This window comes from Heliconius melpomene, chromosome 12, assembly GCF_056956725.1.
Source record: "Heliconius melpomene rosina isolate 202511_hmr_F chromosome 12, ASM5695672v1, whole genome shotgun sequence".
NCBI lineage: Eukaryota > Metazoa > Arthropoda > Insecta > Lepidoptera > Nymphalidae > Heliconius > Heliconius melpomene.
This window is the reverse complement of record NC_140400.1, coordinates 15,816,409-15,829,651: the sequence shown is the minus strand read 5'-3', so window position 1 is coordinate 15,829,651 and position 13,243 is coordinate 15,816,409. Positions and strand designations below refer to the sequence as shown.

The following is a 13,243-nucleotide window of genomic DNA, read 5'->3' as shown; positions in this document are numbered from 1 at the left end:
TATCAAAATGACGCGGTAACGAACGCGGTCGCGTAGCGACGACGGTTGTTATTAACATGGCAGAATAAATTGCATGTCAAATTAGAAAGTATTTTAATTTATTGGTATATATGTGTAATGTAATGTTATATAGCCTATAGCACTTCTGAAGAATGCACCTTTCATACAAAACAAAAACAAAGTAAATCGATCCAGTAGATCCAGAGATCTTAGCGTTCAAACAAACAAACAAACAAACTCTTCCGCTTTATTATATTAGTATAGATAATAAAGCGGAAGAGTTTGTTTGTTTGTTTGTTTGAACGCTAAGATCTCTGGATCTACTGGATCGATTTACTTTGTTTTTGTTTTGTATGAAAGCTGCATTCTTCAGAAGTGCTATAGGCTATATAATATTACATTACACATATATACTAATAAATTAAAATACTTTCTAATTTGACATGCATTTTATTCTGCCATGTTAGTAACAACCGTCGTCGCTACGCGACCGCGTTCGTTACCGCGTCATTTGATATTCAATCCTTATGAAAATAAATATAAAAGTCACTTTTAGCATTTCATCTAGATCGAAATTATATTTCTATAGAAATTATATTCTTATATTTCAAGCAGGCGTAGCCGCGTCCGGGTCCGCTAGTGTATTATATCTCTTGTTGCAATGCTTGTCTTTTAATATTTTAAAATAGCCGTGTTCATTTGGAAAACAAAGAGAAAGAAATAATATGAAATTTATACTTCCCGCAATTTTATTTTACTTGTTAAGATTTGTTTTAAAGTTCACAACAAAGCTCCCTTCTCCATTAGTGTCAGAATTAAAAATACAACTAATAATATTTTAACTGTCATAGTAAAAAACGTAAAAAAACTCGAGCCCATCTCAAAGATTCGTTTCATTCTAAAATTATAATATAAAGACGTCCCTGTTACTCAAACTTATGTTCGTTGAGCTTTAAAGTTCTTAATAGCTACAAATTGAAGTAACCGAGCTTTTATCAGATAACAGTTTATTTATAGGCGTGTGACGTCACATGCCACTTGTAATTACGATTTTATGTCGGACCTTTCGTCTTAACATGTTATTTTTTGAGTTTGTTTTTTATTTCTATTCCTTCATTTGTATGTTTTTTTAAATATATATTTTCATAAAAAACAACTTTTATAAAAGAGATTTCTTTAGATTGAATTTGAAATGTATTTGTTTGAATTTAATTACTGAAAATTGAAATAAGATCTTAATATTCCCAATATGTAATATTACTATTTTTCCAATTAATACTGTACCTAAGACCAAATGAAGATCCATTAGAAAGAAATTGTTAGTATCTAAACATGTAGTAGGCTCTATATACAAACATGAAATTTGATGTAGGTCTATCTCAGTCTCGTATTTCTATCATATAAAATTTTGTAATGTGAAACCTAATTTATCTCATATATTATTATTATAGCTTAAGATTATTTTTTTGTTCGACCTTTAACCTTTTAAACCAAAGCGCTTAACTTTAAAATGTCTTATATATTGTCATATAGTATTGTCTGTATAGGTATCGGTAATCTGTTACAGATTCAGGCAGGTTTAAAGTATATTTTCAGGATAACCAACAGGATAGGGTGAAATTTTTAAAAAGAAAAGCCGTCAGCTGCTACGCCAGTAACAAATATAATAAGAAATTAAGATCGATCTGCACAGAATTTTGGGCTTTATATTATAGACAAAGTAATAAATACTATGTCTAAATATTTGTGACTGTAAGCGCGGCGGTTGTAGATTCGGTTTCAATTCGGAGAAAATTAATTCAAAATTAATTCTTGGCTCGCTCTGGTAGGCAAAATGCGGCATTGAGTTTCGTCACTCAATGTCTCGGAAATTTTAGCGGAAAGTGGGGGACGGAGTGCCGTACCACTAGGTTCCCTCTGTTTACTCTGCTATATATGAGGGATAAAACGTAAATATAAATATGGTCAAAGCAACCTAATAAGTATTAAGTCGTATTCCATAAATGTCTCATTCAAGTAACGTTTTAGATAATTGTTTGTTATTTTAACCTTTCTTTGTGTTAGCACATTATATACATAATATTTTTACCTGCATAATCTTTTGTTAATTCATTATTTATTATATAAACTTTTTTATTAAAAAAAATAATAAGGTGGTTAGTTATATACAAAATTAACTTTTCATTATATTTTTTACTTTCTCTCAACGGTGTTTTAATAATGAAGTTTCTCTACTTATATAATAATTTCGTTCTTTATTTTTTATCAATAAAACATTTCTTTAAACAAGCAAAACCACGAGCCACAGCTTGTGTCAAAAAGCGTTAAGTTACATTTCATCGACAGTAAGTTGTCGATGCAAGCTTATCGTCAACATCCGTCCACATTGAGATAACTGATTCACTTCTGCATGTCAGTTTGACCGCGAACGTTCATAACTGTAGGTACATGAAAATAATTTTATTTTTAAAATAATTGAATTTTTTAAAAAAGAGTATTTTTTATATTAAAGAAGTGACTTAATATTTTTTATAGTTTTTTTTAATGTGAATAATTGTTTGTGAGTAATTTTGTTGTCTAAAGTGTGATTCATAAAAGTTATAAATATGAGTACGTTTCTACATCATCGAAGGATATTTGAAGAGGTATTTTGTTTTTATCTTTTTCTACATCTTTACTGCGTCGGTATTCTGTCAACCCCAAAAATGTTAGTAACAAAAAATTAGCCCTAAAAAAATTAAGAAAATAGCTTCACACGACCATATCTATCTGTTCAAAGATAAAATCCAGGATCCCTCACAAATATTTCTAGATACGCCCATGCTTCTTGCATATTCCTCAGATTAGCAGCTTACAGTAAATATTTATTATTAAATATTGTGTGTTCTGTTCAAATAAATTCAATTATTATATTTTATTTGTGCAACTTTCAAGAAGATAAAATACATAAGTTTCCTTAAAAACAAAAAACAGATAAAGTATATGCTAATTAAATTATTAAAAACAGTTTTGTTTGTTTACCTGTTTACCTTAACATAAGGATAAAATTATGTTATTGCTAATTGTAACTTTATCCCTTGCCTTTCGAAACCCGAATTTAAGCAAAATATGAAAAATAAATTCTTCACGTTATTCACCTAATTACCATTAATTAGGTTATAACAATCTCGTAGGTGCAAAACCATGGTTTTATTATGGTAATTATACAGCCTCAACGTGCATATAGTAGGCTAGGCAGAGGTAATCTGAGAACCTAGTGTTAAGATACTGTGTTCCCATTAAGACACTTCCACTCATTCATGTATATATAGTTATTAACATATAAAATTTCCACAATCACAGCTATCAATGAAAGAATGGGACATACCCTATGATGAGTTGAAGCTATTCGAGATGATCGGCACGGGTCGTTTCGGCACCGTGTACCGCGGCAGCTGGCACGGCGCCGTCGCCGTCAAACTGCTGCACGTGAACGCGTTGAGCGACCACTCTGTGCCTTTGGATACTTTTAAACATGAGGTTTGCGTGGATTTTTGTTAGTTTTTGTGTTTGTTCTAGGTATAGATTTATGATGGTACAAAAATGCTGAACCTTATTTGGATTTTGTGCAAAAATTCATTGAACACTCTTAGAACGAGCTTTTTTTAGTGAGTTTTTAGCTAATTTAAAATATGTAAAACAAATAATATATTATGGTAAACTTTAACCTTCAACTTACTGTCCTTCAATTGACTGGCTTGATCAGACGAAATTTATTTGCAATATCTAGCCAAGGAGAAACATTTACGTAATGAAATGTTTTATTTGCAGCGATTTACATTTACACATTTAAAAAGAAAGTAGTCCGGAAAAGGAAAGTAGACGGCTCTGATAAGTAGTCACTACAAAGTATTCGAAAAGTTAAATTTCCAAATATTTTATACTAAAATATACGTAATTAATAAGGTCAAAAGTTAATTTGAAACTTATTCATAACTTTTTTCTATCATTCCAGGTAGCAACATTCAGAAAGACAAGACACGAAAACCTGGTACTCTTCATGGGCGCCTGCATGAAGCCGCCCCGCCTCGCCATCGTGACGTCACTGTGCAAGGGGATGACGCTCTACACGCACATCCACTTGCGCAAAGATAAATTCACGGCTAATAAGAGTGTCATTGTTGCACAGCAGATATCGCAGGTACGTTCACTGGTTGAGGCAAGTTTGGTGAAAATTGTGAGAGAAAAGGAAGAATATATAAGTCATACTCCCTTTCTAGAATCGAAACCATAACCGTCGCATTTACAGTCAAACTAAGATCCTACAGCCTCAATTTTAATTCAATATTTACATATTTTGAATTTTTTCAGGGTATGGGCTATCTCCACGCGAGAGGTATTATCCACAAAGATCTGAAGACAAAGAATATATTCCTCGAAAATGGAAAAGTGGTTATCACCGACTTCGGACTCTTCAGTGTCACTAAATTGTGTTTTGGAAACAAGTTAGTATATTTTTTTACATTATAATCTTAAGTATACTATAATACATTAATCAAATTTGGTCTAGAGTACAGACTCTAGTATTGTGTGAAATGAAATATGTATAATTTAACCAAAAATTATGGTTCTAGATTATAAAATCATGTTTATTTTAAATACTTCAGGGCATACGCTATGCAACTGCAATTTTTCTAAACAACCTATTATTTACGCACATTTCTAATTAATTCTTCAACAACCTAAAATATAAGAAAATTAAACACCTTTTAACATTTATCCACAGTGCCCGCGGAGATAGCCTAGGTATCCCACCAGGATGGCTGTGCTATTTGGCACCAGAATTAGTACGAGCGTTGCGGCCGCACGCCTCGCTACATCTGCCCTTTTCTAAAGCCACTGATGTTTATGCTTTTGGGTGAGTTGAGGTGTTTATGTTTTATTTGAAAATGTATTAAATTTTGAACGTAGCAGAATTTGAACCTGCGTCCCTTGGAAACCGGCCAAATCCCGCGGCTGAATATATTTTCTTGATTTATAATTGAGACTCGATTATTATAAAATATTATAATGGTTCTTATTCGGCGATACGTGGGGAACAAAGTACCGTAACATTAGGTTCTCCCTATCTACTTTGCATCATGCTCGCATACAGCGTGAATCTAAAAAGCAAATAAGAAATAATTAAAATGACTATTCCAGAACGGTTTGGTATGAGTTGTTGTGTGGAGAGTATCCATTCAAGGGTCAGCCGCCTGAAGCCATTATATGGCAAGTGGGCAAAGGCATGAAACAGTCACTAGCTAATATGCAAGCTTCTAGAGATATTAAGGTGAGTTGCTGTTATTTATTTATATATATTTATGAGAATTTAATATGTTTTTTCAGTTTCAAGTTTTTTTGCTGCACAGTAATAGATACACATATTAAGACACTGTTAACAATTAAATACTTCCTCCTCCCACTATCCACCGAAGTCTCGAGGCATTGCGTGATTGTTGGCAGAACTCAACGCCTCTGCTAGCCTTGCTTTGTTACCAGAACGAAGAAAGAAGAATAGTAAATATTGCATTCTCCCTGAGTAGTAATCGAATTCACAAGCGTCGCGTTTACAGTCACACCTTTCCATCGGGCTACAACGGCTTTAAAGCGCCCGAAAGACGTTTTAGTAATTATTTACAAAAATAAACTGAAACCTTATTGTTACACACTTTATATTTTACTTTCATATTACCTAAATATTAAAGTAAAACATAAACAATTCAATTGCTTCAACGTACGTAACTTACCGCCCGGTACGTTAGTTACCCTTGGTTATAATTAATGTTAGAAGTTATTGTATAAATTAAATTCACTCTTGTTTTCACAAGCACTTATTTAATTATAAGTTAATAGTAATAAATGAAATAAGGAGGACTCACTTTGTATGTCCTTGGTGAATTAACATAAATGGATAATATTTTGTCCATTCCAGGACATCCTGATGCTGTGCTGGTCGTATCACTCACCAGAGAGGCCGGACTTCTCCCGCCTCTTGCCTCGTCTGGAGAAACTCCCCCGCAAGCGCCTCGCGCGCTCCCCCTCACACCCCGTGCACCTCTCCCGCTCTGCAGACTCTGTATTCTGAGAGAGGCGACTGAGGGAGTGTGTCAGGCCCTAGTCTACCACTTACCCCACTGTGAGAAACAATACTATATATTCTATATATTTTCTTTTTCTTCTGATTCTGACTTCTGAAAGAGGTGAATGACGTAAGGTGTCAGGCCCTATGAACTACCCCACTATTACTGACTATTGTACCCTTCAATTCCTCGGCACTGGGGAGTGGGTGCCAAAATAGTGTATCCAGCCCCAGTCCACCATCTTTCTTCATTTTCATTTTATACTTGACTATTTCTTGTCGGAAAAAGTTAAAAACATCCTCACTCCCCCATATATAATTACATAACATTAACATAACTTACAGGATGAAGAGTGGTACGTACTTTAATGCAACTATCTCCTTTACTAAAATACAGCAGGAACTAGGATATCCATATCTACATTCTATTTATAGGTATAATTTTTCCTCCTAATCCCCATATTCTTATAAATATTATAAGTCACTTTTCTCATTCTCTAATCCATTAGTGTCCCCATTGTTCTTTGTCATTTATTATAAATTAGCATTGGAATTTATTTTATCAACAGAATGAGTTCCATCTTCTTTAGGCCTTTTTATCGTGATTCTATGATCATATCCAATTTTCTACATAGCTACTAAAAAGTAACACTAGGGCCAACAAACTTTTTGCAATGTGACCTTAAGTGTATAATAAAATACCTCATTTGTCTATTCAGATGAAACTAATGTAGTATGTATGTATAATAATTATTATTATACAAATTATAAAGCTTAGAGGTTTTTTTTAAATTACAAAATTACTTGTGAAAAAAACTGCTTAAGTAGCGCAAGATTTTTTTCTGTTTGTGAAACATTTTCCATTATTTATTACATTAATAACAAAATTTCAAAAAATCTTTAATTGAAATGCATTTTTATTTATTACTCTCCTTAATATTTAAATGACATGATTTTTTTGACATTTTGTACTTATACAACTTTTGAACCATGCAATAAGTTGAATCTCTAAACTTAATAATTTGTCTATTGACGAATCAATGTAATACATTTATGACTTAGAAATCCATAACTTAATTAAAATCTTTATACGATTTATTTGTAATTCAATTAATTTGTGCCGTCATCTAAAAATATCAATTGTTTTCTCTGGTATTTGTAACGACGCATTTTATGGTATAATTGTGTATTTAAAAAATTAAATTCAACAATTTTATTATTACTCATGCTTTTCTTTTAATTGTCAATTTATAAGTGACAGTGGTGTTTGTAAACTTAATTAACTGTACATTTTGTATTGATTAATTTTTATATGTTTTATAACATTTCCATTATTGAAATTGCTAAAACACGTGTCCTTTTTAATGAATAAAGTAATAGATTATAAAAGTAATATTATGCTATCTTGACATTTTTATTCACTTTACAATAACTTCAAATGAGTAACTATTGTCATAATAGAATTGCGACATTTTAATTATTTTGATTATTGGGGGACATCTTTCTTAATTTTCAATATAAATATTCTAATTATTATTATTAGTTAAAAATTACTTTTCAATTATAAATTCCTTATAGGTCCTCCATTGAAGCAATTCAGCCTTACAATTTGTACCGTTGAGCAAAATTTGTTATAAATAAAAAAAAACACGGGTATCGATACTTAGTGAAACTGGTGTTGAGCACTAAAATAATATTATTTTAATCTATAATGTTCTACGTTTACACTTGGCAGCTTATACATAAGAAAAAAGAATGTTTTAAATGTCTGTGGTCAATTCTGATTTAATTTAAAATAGTTTTAACAGTCAATTATAAAGCGTAAAATTGAAAAAAAAATATAATACTAACGCCTAATATGAAGCAATATAAATAGTATTTAGACAAAATACTGATGACGTCAAACAATCATGACCGAATTTAAATTACTCTTTGCGTTTCTGTTTTTGTATTTTTTTTAAGTCTATCTACTTTTGTATTGTCAAGGGTCAAGTGTGAAAGTAGCCATTAAGTCTTGATCTCTTGATTTTAACGATAGATTAAATTATATTTTCGTATTAAAAAAAAAACGTGAAAGTTGACTGTTTCAATATAATTGTAAATATTGTATAGTGTTACTGGTTTTGCTGTGATGTAAATGCAATTTTGTAAATATTAGTCATTATCTGTATTATGATAAAATAAAAAAAAAAACTATGGGACTGAAGTCGAGACGAAGGTATATTTAATTCTCCATAATATTTAAATAACATACCAGTATTTTCTTAAAAACTGTAAATTTTCTATAGGCATGTCTTATTTATTGTTTGAATTGCGTTTTAAAGACTTGTACACTTTTATTGTAAATCGATTGTGTAAATATTAAAATGTGTTAAAAAAACGATTTGTTTTAGACGTAATTCGTTTTGTATGTAAATAGCTAATGATCATCAAGCAGATTATTATAAGAGATTAAGTGATTTTTTTCTGGCATTAGTGGTTTGGTTATAATATAAAAACCAGGTTTAATGTTAAAAAAATAACTACAATTTAAACAATATTTTTATTATTTAATTAAACTACTAGCACTAGATTGAGGTTATTTAATAACTACCTATAACTTTCTGCTAATTTTCATATAAAATGATATCTTACCTGTATCAGATAGGTCAAGTAATTTAACAGAAACTTATATGACAGTTGTAATAAGCAAAAAATATAAATAAAAAAATATGGTAACTATGGTTATAATTGCGACTGAACACAGAATACGTATTCATATAGTATATTTATCATATTTACAGTACGGTCGACAAGTCGTGACCGCCATAAAGTTAGGCTTTCTGAATTTTTGTGTATTCTTTAATGGAGAGGAAAATAATACAAATTAACAAAAATCTTAAGTCCAACTACAGCTAACTTAACTTCAAAGCGGCCACTGCTCGTCGATTGTACTGTAAATGTCGATTAAAAAAGAACATTCCTGTGAGAAGCTTTCTTTAAGGTGATGATACATTTAAAGAATATGGTACTAAGAGTTTGGTTATTTAATCTTTTTCTTTATTTTACAACTCTAAAAAATGCATGTATTTAAAAAAATATATTGGCGAAGTAATTAGTGCTGAATTGGCACGCTCGGATCGCCATAATTAAAGAACAACAACATAAAAAAATATATGTTTGTATTTAAAATTTAAAATGCTATTTAAATTGATTGATAGAAAAAGGTTTCTTTATTATATTACGATTTTTAATTGATTGCCCCCTTTACTTTCATAAGAAAAGTTCAAATAAAATAAATAAAAGTATCTTAATCTATATATATAAAAGGACTTGTCCTCACTGACTGAGGTAAGACGCACGCACAGCCGTAACCGCTGATGGTAGAAACGTGACATTTGGACAGATGCTTACTTTCGTAATCTGGACATCCACTAAGGGATTTTGAAAAATTTTAACCCTAAAGGGGTGAAATAGGGGTTGAAAGTTTGTATGGAAAGTAATTTAAATAGGCACCGATTTTTATAAAATTGAAAATTCAGACTCTTAAAGATATTTAATTGAAGACGTGTTTCACGGTTTTTTAGAATTTACTCCCTAAGGGTGCCAATAAGGGGTTGAAAGTTTATATGGATAAATCTTTAAATCGCCATCGATTTTTATAAAATTTGAAATTTAGACTTTTAAAAATATTTCATTGAACACTTGTTTCGTGGTTTATTTAAATTCATCCCCTAGGGGTGTAAATAAGGGGTTGAAAGTTTATATGGAAAAATCTTTAAATCGCCACTGATTTAAATAAGATTTAAAATTGAGACTTAAAAATATTTCATTGAAGACGTGTTTCATGGTTTATAAGAATTCACCTGCTGCAAATAAGCATGCGAAGCTGTGCGCGTCCGCTAGTTTTAATATAAAAGTTCTAATTGAATTACTTTACATTATTTCTTCTGTCCCTATTAACATTGACGGATGTGAAAATCGGCCCCTTTACGGGAGAGCTCCCCAAAGATTACAATGTTAATATTTTTATTATGTACGGTCGTGATTAATGAAAATGTAAAGAACTTTAATATTAAAGATATAGATTTTCATTAACCACAACCATATATGAAAAATATTAACATTTTAAACTTTGAGGGGTCTCCTTTAAAGTGGCTTATTTTCACATCCGACAACGTTAATAGCGAGAGGATTTACTCACTATTTAAAAATATGTATAATGGAAACAATGCATGCAATATGCTTATATTTAAAACTACATATTTTTATTATATTGTTCAGAAAACTTCTTTATTAATTTTAAATAATATTTTAATTGAATTAATATTATACATATCTTAGCACTATATTCCTTGAGGTGTCCCATTGTTTTACCTACATGTATACTAAAGAGGCTTGTCGTTGGGTCCGTTTAGACTGATTTTAAACTGGGTAGTCCTACATGACTTGATGTGCCACATACTAATCAGCAAAACTTCAATATTATAAAGATATACATGAAAACATAGCTATATTTTAATATTAATTTCAATTCATCCAGTATGGTCTGAGAAATGTTCTTTAAAATCTAAGATAGTTTAAACTATTGTATAACGCTTGTATATATTGAACATTAAATTTTAAAAGCGCATTTCATAATAATTGCATAATAACAAATTTATGTTTTTAACAATAGCAGTGGAGTTTTAAAGATATTTCAATGTATACAAGTTGTTACAGCTCATTTTGTTATTTTATTGTTTTACTTAATAATTATTGATTATTATATTATAATAGGCGAAATTATTCTGGTCAATGAAATCCTATTAATAGTTAGTTGTTGTTTAAACAGCGTTGTGCGATACGGCCACAGTATGTTGTATATAGAGAGAGTGGCGTGGCTTGTTCGATTCTATTAATAATTTATTTCAAATAAAAAAATACAGCTGTTTATATTGGATTCCCTAGTAGATTTTGTAATAAAATATAATTTTTAATCACTTTGATAATTTTTGTCTCAAATTATTTTTTACCTGTGCCAGTTTATGTTCAAGTAAAATTTAATAATTAAAACCAATAAAAAAGTTGTTTAATCTGTACAGAATGATCGAAACAGTTTTACATATGACTGTAATAAGATTTCTATCCATTAGGTTAGTTGCATTTGCCAAAATAAACCTTCATCACTGTTTCTAGTTGTTTTCTTATAAACTGATCATCATATTACTGACACTTACAATTAAATTTGGACAAAATGCTATTTGTTAAATATTTTTAACATTTTTAAAGTCATTCCATACTTAAGAAAAATGTTTTTTTGCATAAAATTGAAACCCCCACCTCATTCACATTTTATACATTTTCCAAAAAGTTTTATTATTTTCATATATTTTACTTTTTTAAAGGTCTAATAAGTAGGCTTTCAACGAAAAGAAAATTCAGCCATGCACCAAGTATTGAATATTTGCCTAGGTTATTTGCTGAGTATTAGCCTCTTGAGGAAATTAAATATTTACCTAATATTTATATTTATTCACTGGTGTCGAAGCAAAGCACAGATGTCAGTTTCACCACTCAATAGGTGATGCCTTCAGAATTTGGTGGAAAATGAGAAATGCAGTGTCTTAACAATAGGCTCTGTCTGCCTACCCTGCTTTGTACAGGATAGTGTGAAGCTAAAATAATTGGTTGGTGTGCTGCAACAAAAGTTGTATTGATGTGATTGATTTTATATTAGTTTGTACTTATGCCATGCAATAAGGGTTATATAAGAAATACTCGAAGACAACTCATCTGTTTAGTACAATTTCACATGTACCAACCAACTATTTTTAATGTGACTGTAGGCATAGGATTAGTTTCATATTGGGCCACTATAAAAAAGTACATCACTCAGTCAAAGTCTCATACACTATAAAAAATTACAATTTCAGTTATAACAACCAGTGAGGGTGTTTATGAGTCATAACTGGATTGTACTGTAATTATTTGAGTGAAAATTATTTTTATTGTACATATGTATAATATCTTCTGCTTCAATGCATAATTATAAGCAGCCAAATAGGGTCAACATTTGTTGTAAATCTAGTTATAATTTTAAAAAATTGAAAAATATCTGCATGCCTCCAGTTGTATTTATTCCATGAACTGCATGGTAAATAAAACAAAATGTACTTTTTACAATTACTTTATTATTTCATAACTATGATATGTGTCCAGCCAAAATAGCAGCTATATTATTACACATACTTTTGATTTCCTTATCATTTAAATATTCTGCACCTAAAATAGCACTACCAACAGCAATTGTTTCCCTCATAGTTTTAGCCTTTATCCATATTCTACCATTCATGCCTGCAGCTAACTCAAATGGCCATTCATTCTTTAAGGAGGGAAGTAAAGGACAGTTTGGGTTTAAAATTTTTCTAATAAGATTCAACGAACACTTGAATACAAAACCGTCAGTCAAAACACCTAACCTTCCCTTTTTCCCATGTGAGTCTACACACACTAGTTCTGGCTCCATGTCTTTGCTTGCTACTAACATTTTAGCATAAATTGCATCTCCGACTTCCACCTCAGGTCTGTTCTTCTTAGTAGCTCCTTCAAATGATAAGTAAGATAAAGCAGCAGTTAAGCTCCCCCCGACATCAACGCGGAATATATCTCCTGACTTTTGTACCACTACACCTATTACATTTTCTCCTCTAGATGGAACATATCGCTTCTGATAGCTATCCACCCAATACGTGCCAGGGTTTCTTTTTTTCAGCACGCCTGATTTGGTAATGTAGACACGATCGACTTCTTTTCGAAGCCCCGGTCCAATAATCACTTTAGATTTTTCACCGGCTTCAGATATATCTTCGCAGTAGTCCCCAGGAAGAACAACGTCTCCGATTGATACCTTCATTTTTAGTTGCTTTGCATGGTTCAATTAATAGAGAAATAAATAATGTTATTTATTTGTAGTTACACATGCGATCACGATTGTTTGAAATTAGATGTCAATTGTCAATTGTCATTTGCTGTGGTAGTAATCACAAAACACATATACCAAAATGTGACAATACGTCAAATCTGAATTTAGTAATATGATTTTAGACGACATTAAAATTTTACATAAATTTTGTCAAAAAAATAACCTTAATTATCATTTAACAATATGAAATGCAGAAATGT

General features: G+C 30.8%; 2 protein-coding genes across 3 annotated transcripts in view; one reads left to right on the top strand and one right to left on the bottom strand.

Annotated features, from left to right (window-relative positions):
• The window catches only part of ksr (kinase suppressor of ras), a 30,008-nt gene extending 18,756 nt beyond the window's left edge, over positions 1-11,252 (top strand). For both annotated transcript variants that reach the window (XM_085194857.1, XM_085194856.1), the window contains exons 13-18: positions 3,343-3,519; positions 3,995-4,180; positions 4,351-4,484; positions 4,766-4,897; positions 5,182-5,311; positions 5,954-11,252. In XM_085194857.1, coding sequence (XP_085050983.1) covers positions 3,343-3,519; positions 3,995-4,180; positions 4,351-4,484; positions 4,766-4,897; positions 5,182-5,311; positions 5,954-6,106 — 912 coding nt within the window. In that variant the 3' untranslated portion in view covers positions 6,107-11,252. The remainder of the gene's footprint in view (positions 1-3,342; positions 3,520-3,994; positions 4,181-4,350; positions 4,485-4,765; positions 4,898-5,181; positions 5,312-5,953) is intronic.
• Positions 11,253-12,232: 980 nt separating this feature from the next.
• Positions 12,233-13,196, bottom strand: Rrp40 (exosome complex component Rrp40). Its single transcript, XM_085194858.1, has one exon. The coding sequence runs from the start codon at positions 12,972-12,974 to the stop codon at positions 12,264-12,266; it is 711 nt and encodes a 236-aa protein (XP_085050984.1). The 5' UTR covers positions 12,975-13,196; the 3' UTR covers positions 12,233-12,263.
• Between the last annotated feature and the right edge of the window lie 47 nt (positions 13,197-13,243).

Bases quoted from the DNA above. Each gene is read 5' to 3' on its own strand.
- Rrp40 (XM_085194858.1), bottom strand. From the start codon at position 12,974: ATGAAGGTATCAATCGGAGACGTTGTTCTTCCTGGGGACTACTGCGAA.